At 33.9% G+C, this 22,718-nt stretch overlaps 1 protein-coding gene across 3 annotated transcripts in view; it reads right to left on the bottom strand.

Moving 5' to 3' along the window:
* Positions 1 to 22,718, bottom strand: part of CCDC91 (coiled-coil domain containing 91) — a 328,037-nt gene that overhangs the window by 189,633 nt on the left and 115,686 nt on the right. For all 3 annotated transcript variants that reach the window (XM_041735811.1, XM_041735813.1, XM_041735812.1), the window contains 3 exons: positions 22,244 to 22,401; positions 21,086 to 21,289; positions 20,268 to 20,372 (listed from right to left, as the gene is read on the bottom strand). In XM_041735811.1, the coding sequence (XP_041591745.1) occupies positions 20,268 to 20,372; positions 21,086 to 21,289; positions 22,244 to 22,401 (467 nt within the window). The remainder of the gene's footprint in view (positions 1 to 20,267; positions 20,373 to 21,085; positions 21,290 to 22,243; positions 22,402 to 22,718) is intronic.

Below are 22,718 nucleotides of genomic sequence, written 5' to 3'. Positions count from 1 at the left end.
TAAGTATAGTTTAGTTACTTATAGTAAGTATAGTCTAGTTATGGTATATAGTAAGTATAGTTTCTTTCCTTAGAAATTTTGACTCTTCTGTTGAGTAAAAGTAATCAGAGAATAAAACCTGTAGCTCAATCTTAATAAATGTTGAGAAGCAAGAATATATGTCCTGAGTTTCTCCTGGCCTTCATATTCCATTCTTTCTGTATATTCCCTAATCTTGATTTTTTCTAATTTATAATTTTTAATGTTTAAAATTTAAACAAATACTCAAAACTTTTGTGGATAGAAGGAAATGTCAAAACTACATGGAAAAACTTTTGCTTGTAGAAACAGAACTACAAATAGCAGAAATGGAAAGCTGAGTGCAATGTAGTCCAGCTATCTCTCTAGATATGTAGAGGTATGTAGATATGTAAGATAGATAGGAACATCTATAAGACTCATTTTTCCTGTATTCTTTGACAGGTTAATAACAGCAATTCAAACATCAATTGAGTTTGTGATGGCTCTGAAAGGCACAGAAATTTAAAAGTAAAATTGTAGTGTTCTAATTAACAGTGTGCCTCTATATCATTAAGGATACATGATACTAGGGCATTCTTTGAATTCTATACACAATAAAATCTGTTTCATGGATCAGCTCTCATTTCTCAAAAGCAAAACAAAACAAAACCAAAATAAAAAAAAAAACATAGCTGTGAAATTTACTATAAAGAGAATGGAGACTTAAAATTGCTTTAGAAAATGGCTTTAAAAATCATTAAAACATTACATCTGCTGAGTGTCTACAAAAGATGAATTATATGAGAAATATCTCAAATGGTCCATCAAGTTTAATCTTGCTTAAAAACTAATCCTAGTTTGAGTCACAGCCATATCTCACAATTGCACAGGAATAGATGGACTTGTGTTTTACTTCTAAGCAGAACGTAATCGTCATGTTTAGAATAGCACAGACAGAAAAAAAAAAAAATGAGAGATCCACTGGCAGGAACAGAAATGCTTTAGACACAAGGTGCTGAAACAAACAGCCATGTCTGAGACCCCATAAAGAAATAATGTTACTACTGTTGACCAGATTTCATTTACAAAGAAAAGTATGCATACTATAAAACACCGGTAGATGCCCTGTCTTGCAGAATATAAAGTCTGTGATTTCTTACAGTCCTTCCTACGGTGGCATACTGTTTAAACAGAAATTTTTTATATCTCTTCAGTTTTTAATGTAAAATTAAGCATATTTTTAGAAAGTAGTTTCCCCTAAGTAAATGCCAAAAGCATTAAGCTCTTTCCATTCTGTGCTTCACTCCTATTAGTTAGGCACTATTTCCTCCTCCATTTCCCCCTCATTCATTCTGCTCTAGCAGCACTGGTCTTATAAGTTCCCACTGTACAGCATTTCCATTGACTGTTTTCTCCTCCTCTCCATCTTCAAATCTCTGCTCAAAAGTCACCTTTTTAATGAAACCTCAATCACTGTGTTTAAAATTGTGATCTACCTCTCCCCATCCCCTATACGCTCAATCCCCACTGTATCCTATTCTTTTTTTAATCACTTACTTTCTACTTCATAATTAACTTAATTTTATGTCTATTAAATACTCTCTCTCATACACTAAAATGTAGTGATTTGCTACTATTGTTGCTTTTCCATTAATAGTCCTCAGGCATTCAAAACCATGCCTGGCACATAGAAAGCATCCAATAAATATTTCTTGGATGGATAAACACATGAACAAATTTATTTCTCAACCATTACAGCAGAAAAAGGATATCCAAACCCCATAGTAGATCAACTTTTCCTTACATAAGAAATTCACATGTTAAGGCACCTACTAATTTTAGTTCATAACCCAAAGTTGCCATCATTTTCCTTTTCTGTTTGTACATAAACCAGTATTTTACTTCATTTTACTATTTATCTAAGATCTTTTTTTCATACCATACAAAGCATTTCAGAGCTGCTGTCTTAAAACAGAAGCAACTAAATGCAATAGTCCTTTTCTTAGCAATGCAAGATACTACGGACATTTATTTTTCTATGATATTATAACGATAGTACAATTCTTCCTCTGCTTTATCATGCTTCCAAGTGACATTCACTTATTTGTACATAGGATGACTATACATTAGGCACCTGACATTATTATATTGCATGCTAAACACAAAGCTTAATGTCAAAGAAAGACACCATCTTAAACATCATGCTTCTTACAGTCTAGATGTCAAGATACTAAACAAGTAATAAAAAATGCCACCACCACCACCACCAACAACAAAACATGAACAAACATTTATATAGTGCTGTGTGCCAGGCACTCTTTTTAAAAAAATATATTTATTTATTTATTTATTTATTTATTTATTCATGGGGCGGGGGGGAGTGGGCAGAGACAATGCCAGAGGGAGAAGCAGGCTCCATGGAAGGAGCCTGATGTGGGACTCATCCCAGGACTCCAGGACCACACCCTGGGCCGAAGGCAGGTGCTAAACCGCTGAGCCACCCAGGGATCCCCCAGGCACTGTTCTTAAACACTTCAGAATGTAAATTCACTTAATCCTTAAAATAACCCAAAGAGGAAGTATTATTATTACTCCTATTTTACAAGCAAGGAAAATGAGATTTTATAAGATGTTTTGAAAGGTTGGCCTTAATCCTAAGGAAAATAGAAAGTGATGGGAGGATTTTAAGGCAGAGTATGAAATGATCATATCTGAAGAATTATTCTGGGTCAGCATGGATTGAATTGGAACAAAGCAAAATTCCATGTAGTAACCCAAATGAAAGATGGTTGCTCCCTAGGTTAGAGTAATGGAATTGATGAGGAAAAAAGTATTAAAAATCTGAGAGACATTGAGGAAGAAAAATAAGAGGATTTAATGATTAAGTACAAGTAGAGATTGTGTCCATTATCTCTGACAGATCCACCAGTTTCATATCACATCACTCTTATTAATTTGCTATAGAATAAATGAAACAGTATTTACGAACCAACCATTAAAAATTCACAAGGAAAGTTTGTGATTTAGAGCCTAAAGCATTCTGCAAAGTTAAAAACCAAGCCATCCTAGATTCCACCTTCTTCCTGACTACTAAAAGTTAAATTCTGTAAGTTTACTGCCTGTATATCTTTCAAAATCTCTGTCTTCCCCCTCTTTGTTTGCATTTCCCCACTTCATTGAGACCTCCATCATATTTCTCTTGGATGAGTCCATCAGGCTCCAAAGAGGAGACATCTCCCTAACTTCATCCCATCTCCCTTCAATTTATACTTATCAACTGCAAGAAGTATCTTTCCAAAATGCAAGTATGTTCAGTGTTACTCAACTACTGAAAACTTTTGACAGCCTCAAACAACCTTTACAGATTCAGCTACTAAAATGCCTCCTCCTCATATTCTATGCTGATATGCCAAACCAAAAACCCTCTATTGAAACTCTAGGACTAGCAATTTCTCAAACAGGTCATGCTATTTCATACCTGCAGGATTTCACAAATATTGCTCCCTCTACAAGACCTCCCTGCAGATCTTCACTTCCTGACAAAGACCTGTTCATCTTCTGAAATCTAAATTCTGATGACTTTTCTTCCTTCATGATCTTCCATACTTTGCATGCTATCTCCACTCTAAACCTCATCAGATTGTATGGCAACTGCTTACATTCATTCTTTCATTCATTCTGCCACGAAATTATGTTTCTATCTTCATTATGTGATGTAGTTTCTGGGGAAATATATGTATTCTAATTTGTTGCAATGAATTTGGGCACAAAATTAATAGCAATTTTATGTGCTCAAGAGCTTAGCCCTCCAGACTGAAAACCAAGGTATGATTACAGGAAATCTGATTCTAGATATTAGTATATTAGTATACATGAAACAAACAATAACTCTTAAATGTTTTAGGAATAAATTAACAATAAATGTCTAGGAGCTATAAAAAAGTATAAAATTCAGTTGAGGGATATTTGAGGAATCTGAAATAAATGAAGAAACATACCTATTAAGTGGAAAGATTAAATATGAGGAATAATGTCAATTTTCTATATATAAATACAAGAACTTAACAAAATTTCTATCAAAATCCTAACAGGGTTACCTTTTTAAACTTAACTTGTTTAATGAATTTTAAGTTTAATTGGGAGATTAATATACAAGATCAGCCAAGAAAAGGAAGTGTAGTCCTAGTAAATCTAAATGTTCAACAAAACAACAGTAATTACAGCAATGTAGGTAGTAGTACTACAGGAACAGACATATCAACAGAAATGAAAATAAAGTCTAGAAGACATCTAGGTATATATGGATATTGAGTGTATTTCAAAGGTGCAACCCAAATAAGGAAGGGAAAGAGGGATTATTTGATAAATGTTGTCAGGGCAAACAACCTAGGCATTTGGGTAAAGTCATAAAAGGACCCTAGTTCATCTTATCAATAGAAACTTGAGATGAATCAAAAGTTAAATGTAAAATGAAATTACAAAAAGGGGATGCCAAGCGGTTGAGCATCTGCTTCACCTTAAGGCATGAATGATCCTGGTCCAGGGATCAAGTCCCACATCAGGCTCCCTATGCTTCTCCCTCTGCCTATGTCCCTGATTCTGTGTGTGTGTGTGTGTGTCTCTCATGAATAAATAAATAAAATCTTTTAAAAAAAATTACAAAAGGACTGAAGTAAAACAAGTCTGATATTTTCTAACCCAAAATTCATACTTAATAGACTAAGCTACTTTTTAAATTTGCTATAGTAGAAGACAGCATCAACATGAAAAAAAAACTTTGTAATATATGCCAAAGTGTAAATAACCCTGATGTATAAAGGTTCCTATAAATCATTAAAAATAAGATAAACAGATTTTTTTTTTAATGGGCAGAGGAGAGATAGCAGAAATTCAGGGATGAAACGAAAACAACAAATAGTCATATGAAAAAAATCATGTATACCAATAAAATAAAAATTAAAAGAGCAAAAAAATATATTTTACTTCTCTAACAAATATTAAAAGTATTGATAAAACTTAGTGTAGGCAAAACAGAAATTCTCATTTATTTCTTGGGGAAAGTGTAAATTTGTAAAATATCTGACAGAACAAATTGATAGTCTTAAAGTTGATATCTGTGAGGTATGAAATTATAGGTGACTTTCAGTAGATTACAGTTTTCTAAAATATTTCCATATTTTACTAGACTATGTTGATAGAAAAATTTGTGCTCTGAGAAAAGGAGTGAAAGAATGTTTATAAGACAGAAAAAATGATAAAGAATGCAGAGACCATATATTTAGACACATACAAAATATTCACATACTAAAAAACAAAGAAAATGAAGAAAAAAGGAAACCTATTACATGGGAAAAAGAAAGTAACAAAATGAAAGAGACTTCAAAAACCAAATGAGGAACAATTTTGAAATAATAGAGGGAAAAAGTCTAATGAAATTGAAAGCAAAAGAGGAGTTAATGATTTTAAAAGTGTGTGAGGTCCTTGGTAAATTCTTAAAGCAGAAGCAGGATTGGAGCTGTTGCCACATCCATAAATTCCTATGCAGTAAAGAGCAGGTTAGTGTTTGCCATGAAGGCTGCCTTTTTCAGTGTGCAGGTTTCGTGCTGCTCTGTGATTGCAGACACTGCTCTAACTTGTGAAACTCCCTGGCAGCTAGTCTGTAATTTTAGAAGCAGATGGAGTAAGTAGCCTATTTACCACTACTTTCATTATTAAAATGCTCTCTACTGTATATCCACAGCTGCAACCAAATTTAATATTTTTCTTCTGTTATTTAATAGGATACAAGGATAACATATGTATTAGCTTGAAAGAAAACTATACATTATGCCTAATATTTTTATCACAGAAATCCCCTTCCAAAACCATAAATTCCTTTAGAAGCTTTATAGTATAAACTAAAACATACTTTACTTTTATCTTTCTAAAACTGAATCCAAATAAATTTTAGCATAGTGATGGATCACAATAATAAGCGTTAAATAATAAGCATCATTTTAAATGATAAAATAATACGCTATAGCTTTAAATAGAAAACACCTATACTCTATGTCTTAGTCTGCTCAGATTCCCAAGACAAAATAATAGACTGGTATCTTACACAACAGAAATTTATTTTCTCACAGTTCTGAAGGCTAGAAATCCAAAATCAAGGTGCCAATATGGTCAGTTTCTGGTGACAGCTCTCTCTCTCTGGCTTACAGAAGTCTATCTTCTAGCTGTGTTCTCACAAGGCAGGGAGAAAAGTGACGGAGCTCTCTGGTGTCTCTTCTTATAAGAACACTAATCCTCTCATGAGGGCCTCACCCTCATGAACTCATTGAAACCTAATTATCTTCCAAAGGCTCCATCTATAAATACCAACACATTAGGCGTTAGGGCTCCAACACATGAATTTGGGTGTGGAAGTGGTGGAGGAGAGGCAACAGACCGAATTCATAGCACTCCACAAGCCATACTTTCACTCAACCACTCAACCAACCTACATATATTTTTTTTATGTGCCAGCCACTATTCTAGGAGTTGATCATGTTATGATTAAATATGATGTCTCCCATTCAAGAACTTATATTCTGGAAGAAAGGAGGAATAACCAAACAATAAATACATAAACAAAGTTCTGCTAACTACTTTGAGGAAAGTAAACCAGGAGTGAGAAGGGGGAATAAAGAAACTATTTCAGTCAGAGCAGTCAGAAAAAGGCGGTCTCAGTAAGTGGCCTTTCAGTTGAGAGCTAAGGCATGAAGATGAAGCAGCAATGAACAGGCTATACCAATCACAAAATGCTCAGAAAGCATTTATTACATGTAATCATCTTTCCAAAGTTTTAGATTTAGATTACTTATACTCTGCATTGTGAAAAGGTTTTAGCCAGTAAATTCCTTGCCTATTCCCTTCACAATCACAGTATCTTTCTTCCCTCAGACAGAACATATAATAGCACATACCCTTCTCAACAGGTAAAGAGGAAGGGACAGTAGAGCTTGTCAAAGCAACTCTTATTCATTAACCCATCCAAATATCTAAGTCACCTCTTTCCATATATAATGTTCCTGCCTGAGAAAAGTCCTAAATTAAAAATCCATTAAACAAATAATAGAAAAAACATACCCAGATGCTACCTAAGCCTATCCAAAAATCTCTTAGATTTTTAAGTTCTGAGTGTGTCTTTTCTTTCAATATTCATTTCTGGCTACTGTGAGTAAAATAGCCTTTATGGTTTTACTCCATACTCCACTGTCTCGTTGAGAGTCTAAGGATCTATGACTTACCTATTAAACAAAATACATAGATTTTAGATAAATTTGCTTCAAACCAGTCTTTTCATTTATTGCTGAGGTCTGTGGCTTTGTTCTAGAATGGTTGAGGTCAGAGTTTGACCTCAGATAAGTAGGGAAATACAGTAAATATATCCCTTGAGATTGTAAACTACAGTATTCACAAATAACAGGTTTGCCTCACCACTAGATGAGAATGAGGCTTAGCCACATTATAAGTCCAAGTTTTCCTGTTTTTTTGGCAATACCACTATGCACACTCACAAAAAAAAATCTATCACTAAGCTCTTCTCAAAAACATTAGTGGGCACGCAAAAAAAAATCTGTACGCAATCTAAGAATAGTCCTTGGATGATTGATCTGCAATTCAGTAAAGAAGATAAAACACCCCTGAAGTGATAAATGTTCTTACAAATATCGTAATAGCATATGGGATGACTGTAAATTAACACTAAAATTATATTTTATGAAATTATATGCTGAAAAGACAGTTTTAAAAGTTATTTAAATTTTTAAGATAAATACCAAATTCAACGTCACAGAATAAATATCATAATGACAATTCTATAGCACTTCTGAAATGCGTTCATATAATCCCCTGCATTAGCAGAGATCTCAAGTGGACATGTACTATTTAACCTTTAAAGAAATTACAGCTATGAAATTAGCACCCAGCCTTGAGTCACTCACACTTAAAAATAAGTAAAAATTTTAAGACTAAGTAGTATATAGAAGTAATATATGCTTGATGAAGAGGTTCTACTATACAGAATCACACTGAGAATATAGGAACTTAAATTTAAGATAGACTTTCAATCCACTTTTTGGTATTAATACTTTTTTTGGTAGGAAATCTCATTAATGAAGCCAATTCATTTAAATCAAGGAACTATTTTTAAATTTAAAAATAAGAGAAAATCCTTCACTTCTCTATTTACTAAAATCACTGAAGTTTATATTAAACTAACTGAAACAGTTTACATGTTTTACTATCTTTAAACATTTTATATTTCTAACTAAATTATTTACAAATACTAAATATGAAAAATATTTGGAACACAAAAACTCATTTTATATACTAAGACATATATTTCATCATACTTTAAAATTTCCGAAATTAAGATGTCTTGAAATACATACTTAATGTTTTCCTTTCTGCCTTCTCAAAATCTATTATTAAATGGATGGTATGTTTTAAAAAATCTATGTTATCATAGATTTGAGGAGGTACTGCAAACACTTTAAATTTCTATCATTGTATGAGGGAGGAAAAATATTCTCACAATGGCCAATTAGCTTGCAGAATGGCAGATGGTATTCTTCTAAAGACTTCAAAATTGCTCAATTTAGTTTTGATAAATAAAAGAACAATTTGATTTTCTGAACTGTTAGAACAGGAATGAGAAAAATCACACAATGTCTTCAAAATATGAATGAGCATTAAATTTCAAAAACTTTACCTATTTTATCTGTTTTCAAAAATGTCCCCAATCTTGGCATATTTTGAGACTAAAAGCTCAATTTTCTTATTACTACTGTTATTTAGTAACAAATAATCCACTTTTAAAGTATACATTTTTCCCATTGGTAGAAAAGGACTAAAGAAACTATATTGATTTCTTTTTAAAACTGCCTATTTTGGCCAACAGACACATGAAAAAAAAATGCCCCATATCAGTTGGCATTAGGGAAATACAAATCAAAACCACAATGAGATATCACCTTACACTAGTCAGAATGGCTAAAATTAACAAGTTAGGAAACAACAAATGTGTAAGGGGAACCCTCTTACACTGTTGGTGGGAATGCAAGCTGGTACAGCCACTCTGGAAAACAGTATGTTGGTTCCTCAAGAAGTTAATAACAGAGCTACCCCATAACACAGCAATTGCACTACTGGGTATTTACCCCAAAGGACAAATGTATTGATCTAAAGGTGTTCCTGCACCCCAGTGTTTAGAGCAGCAATGTCCACAATAGCCAAACTGTGGAAAGAGCCCAGATGTTGTCCACTGACAGATAGGATAATACACACACATGTGTGCACACATAAACACACATAAAATGGAATATTACTCAGTCATCAGAAAGGATGAATACCTACCATTTACATCAATGTGGATGGAACTAGAGGGTATTATGCTGAGTGAATTAAGTCAATTAGAAAAAGATAATTATATGGTTTCACTCATATGTGGAATATAAGAAACAGCACAAAGGATCATAGGGAAAGGAAGGAAATGGGAAGTCATCAGAGAGGGAGAAAAACCATGAGAGACTCAACTATAAGAAACTAACAGGGGGGATCCCTGGGTGGCGCAATGGTTTGGCGCCTGCCTTTGGCCCAGGGCGCGATCCTGGAGACCCGGGATCGAATCCCACATCAGGCTCCCGGTGCATGGAGCCTGCTTCTTCCTCAGCCTGTGTCTCTGCCTCTCTCTCTCTCTCTCTCTGTGACTATCATAAAAAAAAAAAAAAAAAAAAAAAAAGAAACTAACAGGGTTGTTGGAGGGGATGTAGGTGGGGGAAAGGGGCATATGATGAGCACTGAGTGTTACATGCAACTGATGAATTACTGAACTCTATATCTAAAACTAATCATTCACTATATCTTGGCTAATTGGATTTAAATTTTTAAAAACTGCCTATTTTGATGATAAAATGAGGTGGGGCTTTTTAAAATGTACATAATTTTGTCATTATTTAAACTGTATCCAACAAGCTAGAGTTTCCAGAAACAAGAGCTTAAGCTGTTTAAAAATTTTGAAAGCAAAATGTAATAATTTTTATTTTTTAAAAATGATCCTCATTAAAAAAAAAGTTGCAGACTACCTGAGTTAAGGAAAGATTGCTAACTGTTAAATTAAAGAATAAAGACTGTGAATGAGGCGAAATAATATAAAGCAAAGTTTATTCTCAAGACAATATTATGGGGAGGTAGAAGGGAATGACCTAAAGTCCTCATTAGGAATATCAACCATGGTGTTGTGGTCTGTATCCACAGATACATGTAAAAAGGCACAAAGTTACCTGTGAGAAAACAAAGAAACAAATGAGTAGTACCTCCATAGGTATGCTCGTAAATACCCTCCTCCTCAAATTACTTTTTTAAAGTGATCTTCACTTATTCATCTTCACTTAAAAAATGGAATGAAGCATGAGAAATCTAGTGACTCTCCGGAAAATGTGATATAACTGACTTTCTATAAATCTGAAAACAAAAACAAAAAATAAGGCAGTTTCCCAAGTAGTTTTTTAATTTTCCAGTCACCGTCTTCTTCACTTCAACAATTTTCACAGGCATCTACAAATACCAAACAACAGTACACAAAACCAAAATATGGTCTTTTCCCTTAAATTTTGGTAAGCACGACTGAGACTTCCAACTCCCTGCAAACTACTCCTAATTCCATAAGAAGTGGTATCCCCAGGAAAAGCATACATGTAACCCTATCACAGATAATTCCCTTTAATAATAATTAACAGTGCCGTGGACAGTGGGTATATGGCAGTAGTGGTGGTAGAGTTTTCAAGTCTCTCAAAAGACACTCACAAAAACACAGAGCACCTAAAAAAAGTAGAAACAAAAACTCATATTCATTAGCTATTAAAAAAATAGACACCATAAATGTGACAAATAAAGATAAATTGCAAATCGTCCTAAGACCTGCATGGCAATAGATTCTGTGCAAGAAGAAAAATGAAAGCATTAGGGTATCAGACAGACAGGCAAACTCCAAAATAGCTAACATACTAATCAGAGAGGTGAGCAAGCTGATATAAGGATAGTAACTGAAATTGAAGGGCATATAAATTCTAATAGGGACTAGGTACAAGTGGTTCTCAGTAAGGTATCAATGGCCCAGGATACACTGGGTCTGACAAACTCAGAAGAAAGCTCCAGACTGAGGAGAAATAGCTGAGAATAGAGTCCAAACTGACCAAGCCAGAAACTAAAGAGAGAAGAAAAAGAGGATTTCAAGACAGAAGTGGAAGAAAGGGACAGTCACAAAAATCTGAAAATGTGGTAATAATTTTTTAATCTGACAAAAACATGGGTGCACTATAGAATTATGAGGGGATAAAACTATCTTCAATCACTCCTCTTTTAGAAGCTGAAGAAAACTAAAGTCATATAAAAACAAGTAACAGAAAAGTATTAAAGTCAAATCCCATAGATTATATAGATAAAAGGAAGAGAGTAACAGCGCTACAGAAAATAAACGCACAGCAAAAATATATATTAAAAAAAGAAATTTAAAACTCTACACTTCTATATCAAGGTGAACTAAAAGATATTAAGAATGTGATAAACTAAGGAACAACAAATCATACTATAGAAGGACTCAAATGATAGAAATTTCAGAAAAGAATTATAACAGAATGAATCATTTTGGAAATGATGACTAAGAAAAAAGAACATAAGATCAAATAAGCTAAATTTAAAGTTCCTTAAGAGAAATAAAATAAAAAGGGAAACATGTCTTAGATCAAAATGAAATGAAGAAAGCAATGAAAAGGATTCAACTAACTAAAGGCTAACATAGAAGACAAATGCTATCCAACACACACAAGGTAAGAGTCACCAGAAGAGAAAAAAAAATAGGTAATAAAATGATGATTAAATTTATAATTTAATAAAAGCTTCCTGAAATTCTAAAAAAGGAATTGGAACCATATATATTAAAAGGACACATTGGGAATCTAGAGAAATCAAACCAGACTAACCTATACTATGACATATTCTAATAAAATTATTGACTTTAAAGAACAAATTAGAAATGTGTCTAAAAAGAAAATTAATACTTAAAAGATAAAAAAGATTGAAATTAAGTCTTTGACAGCAATACTTCATAGTAGAAAAAATGGAATACCATATTCAGACACCCATAAAAAAGGAAACTGAATAAGAAATCTCTTAATGCATGACTATGGAGGCACCTCTAAGAAATATTCTTAAATAAGAAGGGGGAAGAGGAAAATTTTAAAAATTAAAGTGTATTTATTTAGTATACTACCATCTGTATAAAAAGGGGAAGGGCAATTCATTCATTCATCCATCCATCTACCCATCCATCCATCCATCCATCCCTTTATAGTTGGCTTTTTTATTCATTATAAAAGACTCTGGATAAATATAACCAACAGTGTTATCTGTTGTGGGGAACAGAAACCAGGTGTATTGCGCATAGGATGAGGAGTAGGCTTTTCATTATACGTATACCGGTTTTACTACATGTACTTTTGACATCTGAACCACTTGAACACATTATCACATTATTTAACTGGGTGGGATAATATTTGAGCATTTTTTAAAAGATTTTATTTATTCATGAGAGACACAGAAAGAGAGAGGCAGAGACATAGGCAGAGGGAGAAGGAGGCTCCACACAGAGGGCCCGACATGGGACTCGATCCCAGGACTCCAGGATCACGCCCTGAGCCAAAGGCAGATGCTCAATCGCTGAGCCACTCAGGCGTTCCTTACTTGAGCATTTTTAGAAGCTTTCCTAGAGATTTTAATGTGAGCGGTGATTGAGGACTACTACTTTAAAATTTAAAAGAAGTCAAATCAGAGAGGTAAAAGATAAAATGAAGAAATTAGTGAAAACTACTACATAAAGCAATATTGTAAGTGTATTACTTTGACACAAAAGTCTTATTTTAAAGAATATATAAATGACACATTCCCTTAAAAGGGTGCTTATTTTGGAGGCACCTGGTGGCTGAGTGGTTGAGCATCTGCCTTTGGCTCAGGTCATGATCCAGGGGTCTTGGGACTGAGTCCCACATCAGGCTCCCCACAGAGTGCCTTCTTTTCCTTCTGCATATGTCTCTGCTTTTCTCTCTATGTCTCTCAGAAATAAATAAAATCTTTAAAAGAAACGGCGCTTATTTTTATATATAATTCATCCTTCTTGTCTTGAATAAACTTTTAAAAAATATATAAATCGATTGCTTCAATGCTTATTGTCCTAATACAGTTTGACAAAAAGGTCTTCCAAATTCACAATGGATTTGACAATTCAATTTATTATGGAATAAGAAACAATTCTTAAATGCATCTGTTGTAATGGCTCTCTTGTGTTAGGGGTTGTAAAGAAGATAGGTTTCCTAACACCTGAAATGTATTCATTTCCCAATATCTCACCCAATCTAAAATACAGTATTAAATGAAAGGCATATAAGACCAAAGAAAACAAAAAATTTTTATTTTCCTTTCATTTTTTTCCTCTTCTTCATGCCGTTGTTAATCATTCTTAAATGAATGAATAGGATGTCTTCAAGGTATGCTTAATCTGTACTTCCTTCAGCATATTCTACTTCTTGGTGGGACTGCAACTACATTTTGGGCTACCTCACATACTGGATCATCAAGGTAAACTGGCAGAGGTATCAAGCCACAGCTCAAATCTAACCTCAGACAAGTGCCGTAAAGCACAGGTATCACAATAGCCTCTGGCTAAAGGGCCAAGGGCCTAACATCTGATCAGCATTCACTTTTAGAAAGTAAATAAAAACATTAAAAATAATATCTATTTAAAAAAAAGAATAGTATCTACTTGGGGTATCTGGATGGCTCAGATGGTTGAGCATTTGACTCTTGGCTTTGGCTCAGGTCATGATCTCAGGGTTGTGAGATGGAGGTACAGGTCGGGCTCCAGGCTCAGGATGGAGTCTGCGTGAGATTCTCTCTTTCCTTCGGCCTCTGCCCCTTCCCCTGCCCATGTTCTCTCTCTTTCTTTAAATAAATAAGCAAATAAATAAAATCTTTAAAAGAAGAAAAGAATGGTATCTATTCATATCAGCGACAGAATATAGATAGTAACCTGAAGCAGTGTAAGTCCACTTATGAGGCCAAGTTAAACACTATTAAATGAAACACTGTATTTTCACAGAACTGTTTTTGTTTTGCTTTAATTAATTCTCAAACAGAATAATTAACATACTATAACCAGGAGGCATTTCAATAGGAAACAGCACTTAGAAGAACAGGCCAGGTCTTTAAAAAGTTTATACAGAAAATTCCTAAAGTTTGCCATAGCTACCAATTCTGACAACTATTCAGAGATGGTAATGCATCTGTTAATTCAATTTTTTTAATGGGGTAGCATTATGAGATGTGCAATCTGATAAGCTGACAAGTTTCTTCAGTGCTCGTCACACATGCAGACCAATTTGCTATGGGAGTCAGAGAAAGAAGACAAAAGAAATTGGAATCCAAGTTGTACTAAGATGAGTTCTCTATTCAACTTTCATAAAAAGTCCTTTACATAGCTACTTCTGACAAACGCAGCATGAGTCACTTTTCTTCCTCTGGTTAGGCTACACACCCGGGACAGAACAGGAAAGGAGAGGTGGTGCACACCCCCATTGTACTCCAGAGTTCACAGTGTTCCTTGTTTCCTTCTGTTCTAGGCACATTCACACCCTGCCACCTATCCCAGTAATTAAACCATATCACATAAAACAACACTGTGAGAATTCTCTATAATAGTTAATGTTGTTTTTTTAAAAAAAAAAAGTTTATTTAAGGTTTTACAAACGTTACATTCATTACTTTTTCTCTGGTTAGACTAAATCTTAACTGAGGCACACCCAATAATGATCTAAGGAGAGTTAGATTTATTTGCAAAACTGAAAATTCAAGCCATCTACTTTGAGATCCCATTAAAATACTTGCATTGTCTATGGTGATGAATAGATATGAATTTTGTTCTATTTTTATTTTTCTGAATTGTCCATATTTTCCACACTAAACATATTATTCATATAAACACATAAACATACTAACATTTTTTAAGAAAAAGGCTTCTCAGCTAATTTAATCTAGTCTTGTCAGTACTATATATTCCTGAATGTTTTGTTTTACTTATGATACCACAGAGAGGCACCAATATATTATCCCCATTATCATAAATAACAGAAAACATTTTGTTTCATTAAGAGCTCCAAAAATATTTAGATCTATATGTTATACCTCTTAATATAAAAAAATACATGAATTGCTATATTCTACAGAAAATATATTGACTTTCAGATATCTGAAAGCCATATTAAGCAAGAAATTTAATAAGTATCCACTATTTAAAAAATTCACTTTTGCTAATATTTCATTGTATACATATATTTAGTAGACAGTGGCTTCGTCTGACACAAATTTAGTAACATCTCTTATTCCTAAAACATTATTAGATTGAACTAGCTTTGTATAAGTTTGAAAAAAAGGCTATATCCTCAGAAGGATGTGGATTATAAAAAAGGAGGTGAAATACTGAAACCCAAGATTTTCTAAATTCTTAATGAATCTGGTCTATACAATATAACTTAAATATTTTTATCAAAAATATATTTTCAGAAAGTCTAATACATACACCTATACATGCACAAACTTGGTAGGTATAAAGCAAAACTAGAGACTTACGAATTACTTCCCAGTTTGAATTATCCATATTTTTATTTGACCTGCCTCTATTTACAATGACTCCAAAATCTGATTATGTAAACTATTTCTTTAAAAAAATTTACTCAAAATATCTGCTTTAAATTCATGTATTTTAAGACTAAAATTAGTTTCCTACTGTAGCTACAACAAAGAATATTTAAAATCTACAATGTACTTTTTTATGGCACTTATTGACTAAAATGAAGTAGATGCATTTCTCCCTATTTTTCTCATTAAGTACAGCTAACACATCTAGATATTATATTTTAACAAATGTAAGATGATTCTAGAAGGTGGCAAGAAGAGAGATCTAGGGACCTGGGGACAAAGAGGAATGATGCAGCACTGAGTTCTGTGAGGTTTTTCTTAGCCCTCATATATCCCAAACTGGGTGCTGGAATGGCCATCAACCAGGAAATACTGATGGGCACAAACAAAAACCACCCCAAGAAAAGCCGTTCCTCTTTAGACAAAGGACCACAGTAGGGACAACTCAGCAGAACCAAAAACCTGTAAATAATAAATGCCTGAAGACAGCCGAACCCCATGGGAAAAGAAAAATACCCCATATCCATCCCTACAAGCCAAAGCCCGGATGCTAAGTTCAGACTTCCACCAGCTGTAGGGAGGTTTCCCATCCCACCCCTCTGAGCCCTCTGGGTAACAGCAGAGAAAACCAAGTAGAGAGGCATTTGTTGGACTTGAATCCCCACCTAGACATGAGAAGGCTCGCTCTCTCTCGCTTTCCTTTCCTGTGTAAGAAAAAGCTGAGCAGAGAGTCAGAACTTTTCAACCATTCAGAGGTAACAAGGCTTATCTGTTCTACGTTATCAATACAAGCACATGAGGAAGAATAACAAAGTGCCTCCCCTGCCAAGCAAGGTGATATCAGCCAAAGCCTACAAGGGACCTGAAATCCCACTTTCCCCATGATTAAGGAGATACCCTTCCAACCCAGAAGGTCAAAGGCAGCAAAGTAGGAAACCTGCTCCTGACATTAAAGTGGCATCAACCTTTCCCCAACTGTGCAGTGTCAGGAAGCCCATCAAAATCCATGGTTTAATCAAGATCCAAAGTGTCCTATGAAGTACCAAAAATACATAGGATATAATTTAAGCCACTCATCACACCAAGAATCAGGAAAGCCCCAACTTGAATTAGAAAAGACCACGAACAGACAGCAATGAGCTGACACCAATGATAAAATTATTTGACAAGGATTTTAAGACAACTGTCATAAAATTTCTTATGTAAGTAATTATGAACATGATTGAAACATGAGGAAAAAAAGTCTCAGCAAAGAAATACAAGACATAAAGAATTAAATAGTAATTTTAAAACTCCAAGATACAAAACTAATAAACAGCAAAGAACTGACTCAAAAGCAGAATGGAAGGGACACAAAAAGAATCAGTAAACAAGATAGAACAATAAACATTATACAAACTGAAGAGCAGGAAGAAAACAAACTGAAGAAAAAAGGTAGATAACAACGTGACCTGTAGAACTATAACAACAAAAAACTTTGCTAAATAGCATGCTTGCCTTTTAGTTCAATCCGGCTATAAGACCTCCTAGTATATTTGGCTATCACTTATCTGGCCAAGATGAGATGAGAGAAAGTCAGCTGACCCTTTTACTCATGTGGTATAAAAAGAAGAGAGACCCTACCTGGAACAGAAGTAAAATCATCTGAAAAAAGTTTTCTTTGGAAGCACTGTTTCCTATAAATGATCTTTTTAAACTGAATATGAGTTTTGAAGACTCAACCTTATTTTATCACTGTTAATAGTAAAAGCAGTACGACAATCATTATAATGCCACTTGGGATTTATATTGGTCTTTACTATGGAAAGCTCAAAGTGTATGTGAGGTCTTAGATGGTATCTCAAGTTATTGTTCTCATTAATAGACCAAGAAACTGAAACGGAGGTTCAGTTTCTTAGTCTATTATACCTTTGCAAAGGTATATGTCTCATTAGAGGGCCCAGAATAAGTCACGGTACAGGCAGAAAAAGAAAAACAAAGTTCTCTCAGTATTCAGTATTGCATCTTCCTATATATAAACACTGTAATTCCAAGTATGGGGCTGATAAGTGTGGGCTGTACACCACATAATTAGCCCGTGGGGAGTAGGCTGCATTATATCAGTGAATTCATTCATTCATTCAAAAATATTAAGTAAGTCCATACCATATGCCAGATATTGCTTTAAGCACTGGGAAGTAAAGCTCCCAATTTCATAAAAATTACATTCTGGTGGGAGGAAAAAAATAACCAAGTCAAAACAAAACAAAAGGTGAATAAGGGCTAAGAGGAAGAGGAAAAAAAAAAAGCAAAGAAAGGTAGCTAGGAAATATTAAGCATTTACACAGTGTCTTATCTATTGCATGGTCAAGGAAAGCATCCACAAGAAGGTAGCATTTGAGCAAGTATTTCTTTGAAGGAAGCTAGAGTTCAGTGAGAGTTGTTAAAAGTATAATTTTCAAAAAGTTAAAATGTGACTCATATATATACAAACCAAACACATGCCAAAGATTTATTCTACTCACTTATTAATAATTGAAAAACTTATGTTAAGGCTGAAGTAATCAGATGTTGAGATTACTTCAAAAAGCATTTGAAGATATATAGATATAAAATTTAAATAATGGTGTGTCAGACTAAGAAAGAGTGCTAGGTTGGAGACAAAATTGGCCAATGTTCTACAGGGCAATAAAAAGCTTTTTTTTTTTTTTTAGATTTTATTTATTTATTCATGAGAGACACAAACAGAGAGGCAGAGACCTAGGCAGAGGGAGAATCAGGCTCTCTGCAGGGAGTCTGATGCGGAATCGATCTCAGGACCCAGGATCATGACCTGAGCCAAAGGCAGACGCTCAACCACTGAGCCACCCAGGTGCCCCATGAAGAGCATTTTTGAGGTTATCTTTTCTAACAGAAATTACTTACATGTCTCCTGGGAAAAAAAAACATTAACTAATTAACATGTAATGTCAATATATCTGAGACTTCTAATCAGTACTACACAGTGAATCAAATAAAGTACATTCTCCTAAATAATCCAAAGTCTATTAAACAATCTCCCCATAACACACTGAAAGAACACAGCTTACCCTTTGCCCTATTTTCAAGTTTTGCTTTTTGCTTTATTCTTTTTTTTTTTTTTTTTTTTTTTGAGAACTTTGCAGATAGAAGAGCATTCCAGTCAGAGAGGCTGTGAATGAATCACAAACCATTTCCCTCCACTCACCACTCCAACAGCCAAGGAATGCCCTCCTCGACACAGACTCACACATTCACCTGGACCTTATTAAGTAAGAAGTTTGGTGTAAGTAAATAGCTGGAAAAATTGGAGAAGCCAGAAGATTTACATTGGATGGGGACTGAGAATTGAGGTCGGGAAATGATTTGATTTACATTTTTAAAAACATTACCTGCTGAAATAAAAACTCATTAGGGAGAAGAGCAAGGGTAGAGGCTGGAAGACCACTTAGGAGACCATTAAAATGATTGAGGCAAATAAACAAGTAAATATATAGTTTGTCAGATGTAAAAAGTGCTATGAGAAAAACAAAACAGAATACGGGAAGGTTGGCAGGGATCTCAGCATTGTCTAGAAAGGTCTTCTCTAATAAGGTGATATTTGCACAGAGATCTGAATAATATAAAAAAGAAAACCATGCAGATAACTGAGGGAAGAGTGTTCCAGACATAGAGATAAGGCAAAATGACAGAGGAGAGTCAGGGAAAAGATGAGGACTGCCTTGCAAACCATTTTAAGGACTTAGTTGGCTTTTAATTTGGGTGAGATGAGAAGCCATGAAGGTTTAACAGCAGAGAAAGGACATGCTCAGCTTTAAGTATTAGATCACAGTGGCTGCAATGTGGAGAATGGTCTGTAAGTGGGCAATGACAGAAGCAAAAAGATTAGTTAGAAGATCCTTTAGTATTCCAAAGGAGAAATAAGGATGGCTTAGAATAGTGCGTTAGCAGTGACCCTAAGGACAAACAGTCAAAACCTGGACATTTTGAAGGCAGAGCCAACAGGTTGTGAAAGGAACAGACATGGGGTAAATGTGGGTATCAGCCTTGGCAACTGAAAATACGCAGTTGCCATTTACTGGGATGGGAAAGACTGAAGAAGAAACAAGTTTATTAAGGAAATTTGAGGTGAAGAGGGGGAGGCATTGATTACAATTTATGAAAAAGGTTAAATATCTCAGTTTGGAAGTTTGAGGATTCCAAACTCTTCATATGTAATTACAGTAAGAAAAATCAGAATATCAATTTCTATGTTTTATCCATCACAAATAGTATCTTTCACCAAATTGAGTCTCAACTAACCCTCATTGCTTCTCACAGATTCATACTTTCCAAAATGGTATTTATCATCTTCATCCACTGATGGTTAATATTTTACATGCTGAAGCAAGCATCTGATCCTCCATAAAGTATTTATTAAACATCTTTTGAAAATATATTACATGCTTCCATAAAAGGCCTGCATATTAAATTAAATTAAAGCATTTCACAGGGTTTACCTGAAGTTCTTTGTATCTATCTTGAAAAGAAATGGCCTCTTGCTCTTTTTCTTTAAGAAAATCTTTTTCTAAGACACTGTGCTTTTCCATCAATGATTCCACATCCTAAAAGAAAAATCCAAGCATATAATACATTCAGTTTTTTCAATGAACACACCAGAAAATATATGGTAAGGAAAGAACTGATAGGAAGTATGGTTTAAAGCTCAACAGTATTACAGACTATATGCTCCACTCTCATTTCCAAACCTGTATTAACATTGATATAACACTGAAATTATTCACACTAATAAATGAATAGCATCTAAATTAACTGCAATCAGCACAAACTATCTCTACATATCTACCTATACTTTCTATAAATTTGCAAAGGTATTTTTATACATATATTTATAGGAAAGAGAAATGAGAACATAAATAATTTACCAACACAGCTGTATATCTAAGTACTTTTGTCAAATATCCCAGGCCGCTAACTTCCCATAGGAACAAATCAATGTTACAAATCTTCTAATCTGTATAAGAAATATAATACTACCTGTTTCCAAAGTAAATAAAAATCAATCAGAAGAAAAGCATTAGAGGAAAAAAAATTTGGTTGAAGATGTTTATATCCTTAAAAGTACGTATCTAAAACTATCAATTGCTTATCAAAGAATTTTCTAAGTAAAAAACTCATAAAACTCATTTAAATCTATAGTCAAGGGAAGATAGCATCTTCTACTCAAATTTTTAATCAGAGATTGGGATTATTATTGGGATCCAATTTCAAGTCTATGTAATTCAAATATTTATGTTTTAGGCAAATGTAAATATACCTTTTTAATTCTCTGTTTTTCTTCTTCAGAAACTTTGAGTTTAATCTCCAGACTTGAAATTTTCTGCTGAAGCTGTATGTTTGATACATTGGCTCCAGGATCCTCAGAATCATCCACAAGGGCAATTGTTCCATTACTTTTCTCATCATTTAAACCCAATGGAAAAAGTGAGATATCCAGATGAGTGTGTGTTGATTGCTGAATCTAAACCACATTAAAAAAAAAAAATACACAAGAGGGGAAAGTTTACACTGTACCAATAATGAAAACATCCAAAGGGCACCAGAAACCACATTTGGAAATTAAGTTGTAGCAAAGGTTCTGAAATTATTTCACCCTTTAAGTAAATCAACAGAAGACCTCAAACTGTTACAACAACCTGATCTTTGCAACTAAGAAACAAAACTCCTCTAAAATTTAGAGTCTAAAGCATTTATTGTTTTGCAAGCAAAGCACTAAAAACTTAAAACATTTTCTCATGCTTATAAGCATATAATTAAGTATAGACACATCTGATATCCACCAGTTCTGAAATTTAGACAGCTAGAATTTGTATATTTTTTAAACTGTAAATCAGAATTTGAAATTTATTAATAACCACTAATTGATCACCCACTCTCTAGTAAAGATAACAAGTGACTCAGTATTATGTACTGCACTTTGAAAATCCAGACTAATTGCAGCATCTAGCTCAATCCCTGGATCAGTAAGTATTTGAATAAATAAACCCTATGACTGCTGTCTTTTTTGGTTTTTACTCTAAAGCCAAATGAAGACTGTAATAACTAAAATAAAAAAAATAAAAAAATAAAAAACCCAGGATAATCTTCCCTGAAAACAGAAATATTTTTGTAATTATTTTTCTTTTGAAGTTTTGAAGATTTGAAATGCAAATCTGAGTCAATTTTAATAAATGATAGATACACTCAAACCATATTTTAATAACTATGGCTACTTAAATACTTTTCAATTATGCCACAAAACAAACATATTATTCAGGTTTTTTTTTTTAATTCCAGATACTACCTTCAAAGTTAAAATATCTACAAAAAAATATTTAAGAAAAATAAGTAAAAAAAAAATCAGAAAAGCTTCATTTAAACCACCTAGTAATTTTTTAAGTCTGTAAACTTCATAGAAAAATACACTTGTCTTTACCTGTGCTTTGGGAACAGTTTGACTGACAATGCTGTTGTCTGCATGTGTATTCTCTGGTGATGAAATGATGGGCTCAGAAGAGAGGCAGCCAACTGAAGGAGAGTGGTCATGGTCTAGTACAATCTCAGGAGAAGCTGGAGAAAGATGGACTCCAGATACTAAAGAAAAAATAAATAAGTAAAGGATTATCAAAGAGAAAGTAAAGGATAGGTTGAACGGAAGAAAGGGAGCAGAGGGAAGCGAAGGGGAAAAGAGTAATGGAAGGAAAAGCAATGAGACTAAAAGAAGATTCTATAACTATTCCTCAGGGACCATTAGCTAATATCTAAAACTAGTATTTCTAAAGTTAACATGACATTTCCACATGAGACCCAAGCAACAAAACAACATAATAATGTCTTAGTGTTTATATACTAACACGTTACCATAAATAGGGTATTTCCAACTGAGAGAAAGTATTCAAATATATTACCCA

Source organism: Vulpes lagopus, chromosome 21 (assembly GCF_018345385.1).
Source record: "Vulpes lagopus strain Blue_001 chromosome 21, ASM1834538v1, whole genome shotgun sequence".
Lineage (NCBI taxonomy): Eukaryota > Metazoa > Chordata > Mammalia > Carnivora > Canidae > Vulpes > Vulpes lagopus.
Note: the sequence above shows the minus strand (reverse complement) of the source record. Positions and strands in the feature narration are given on the sequence as shown.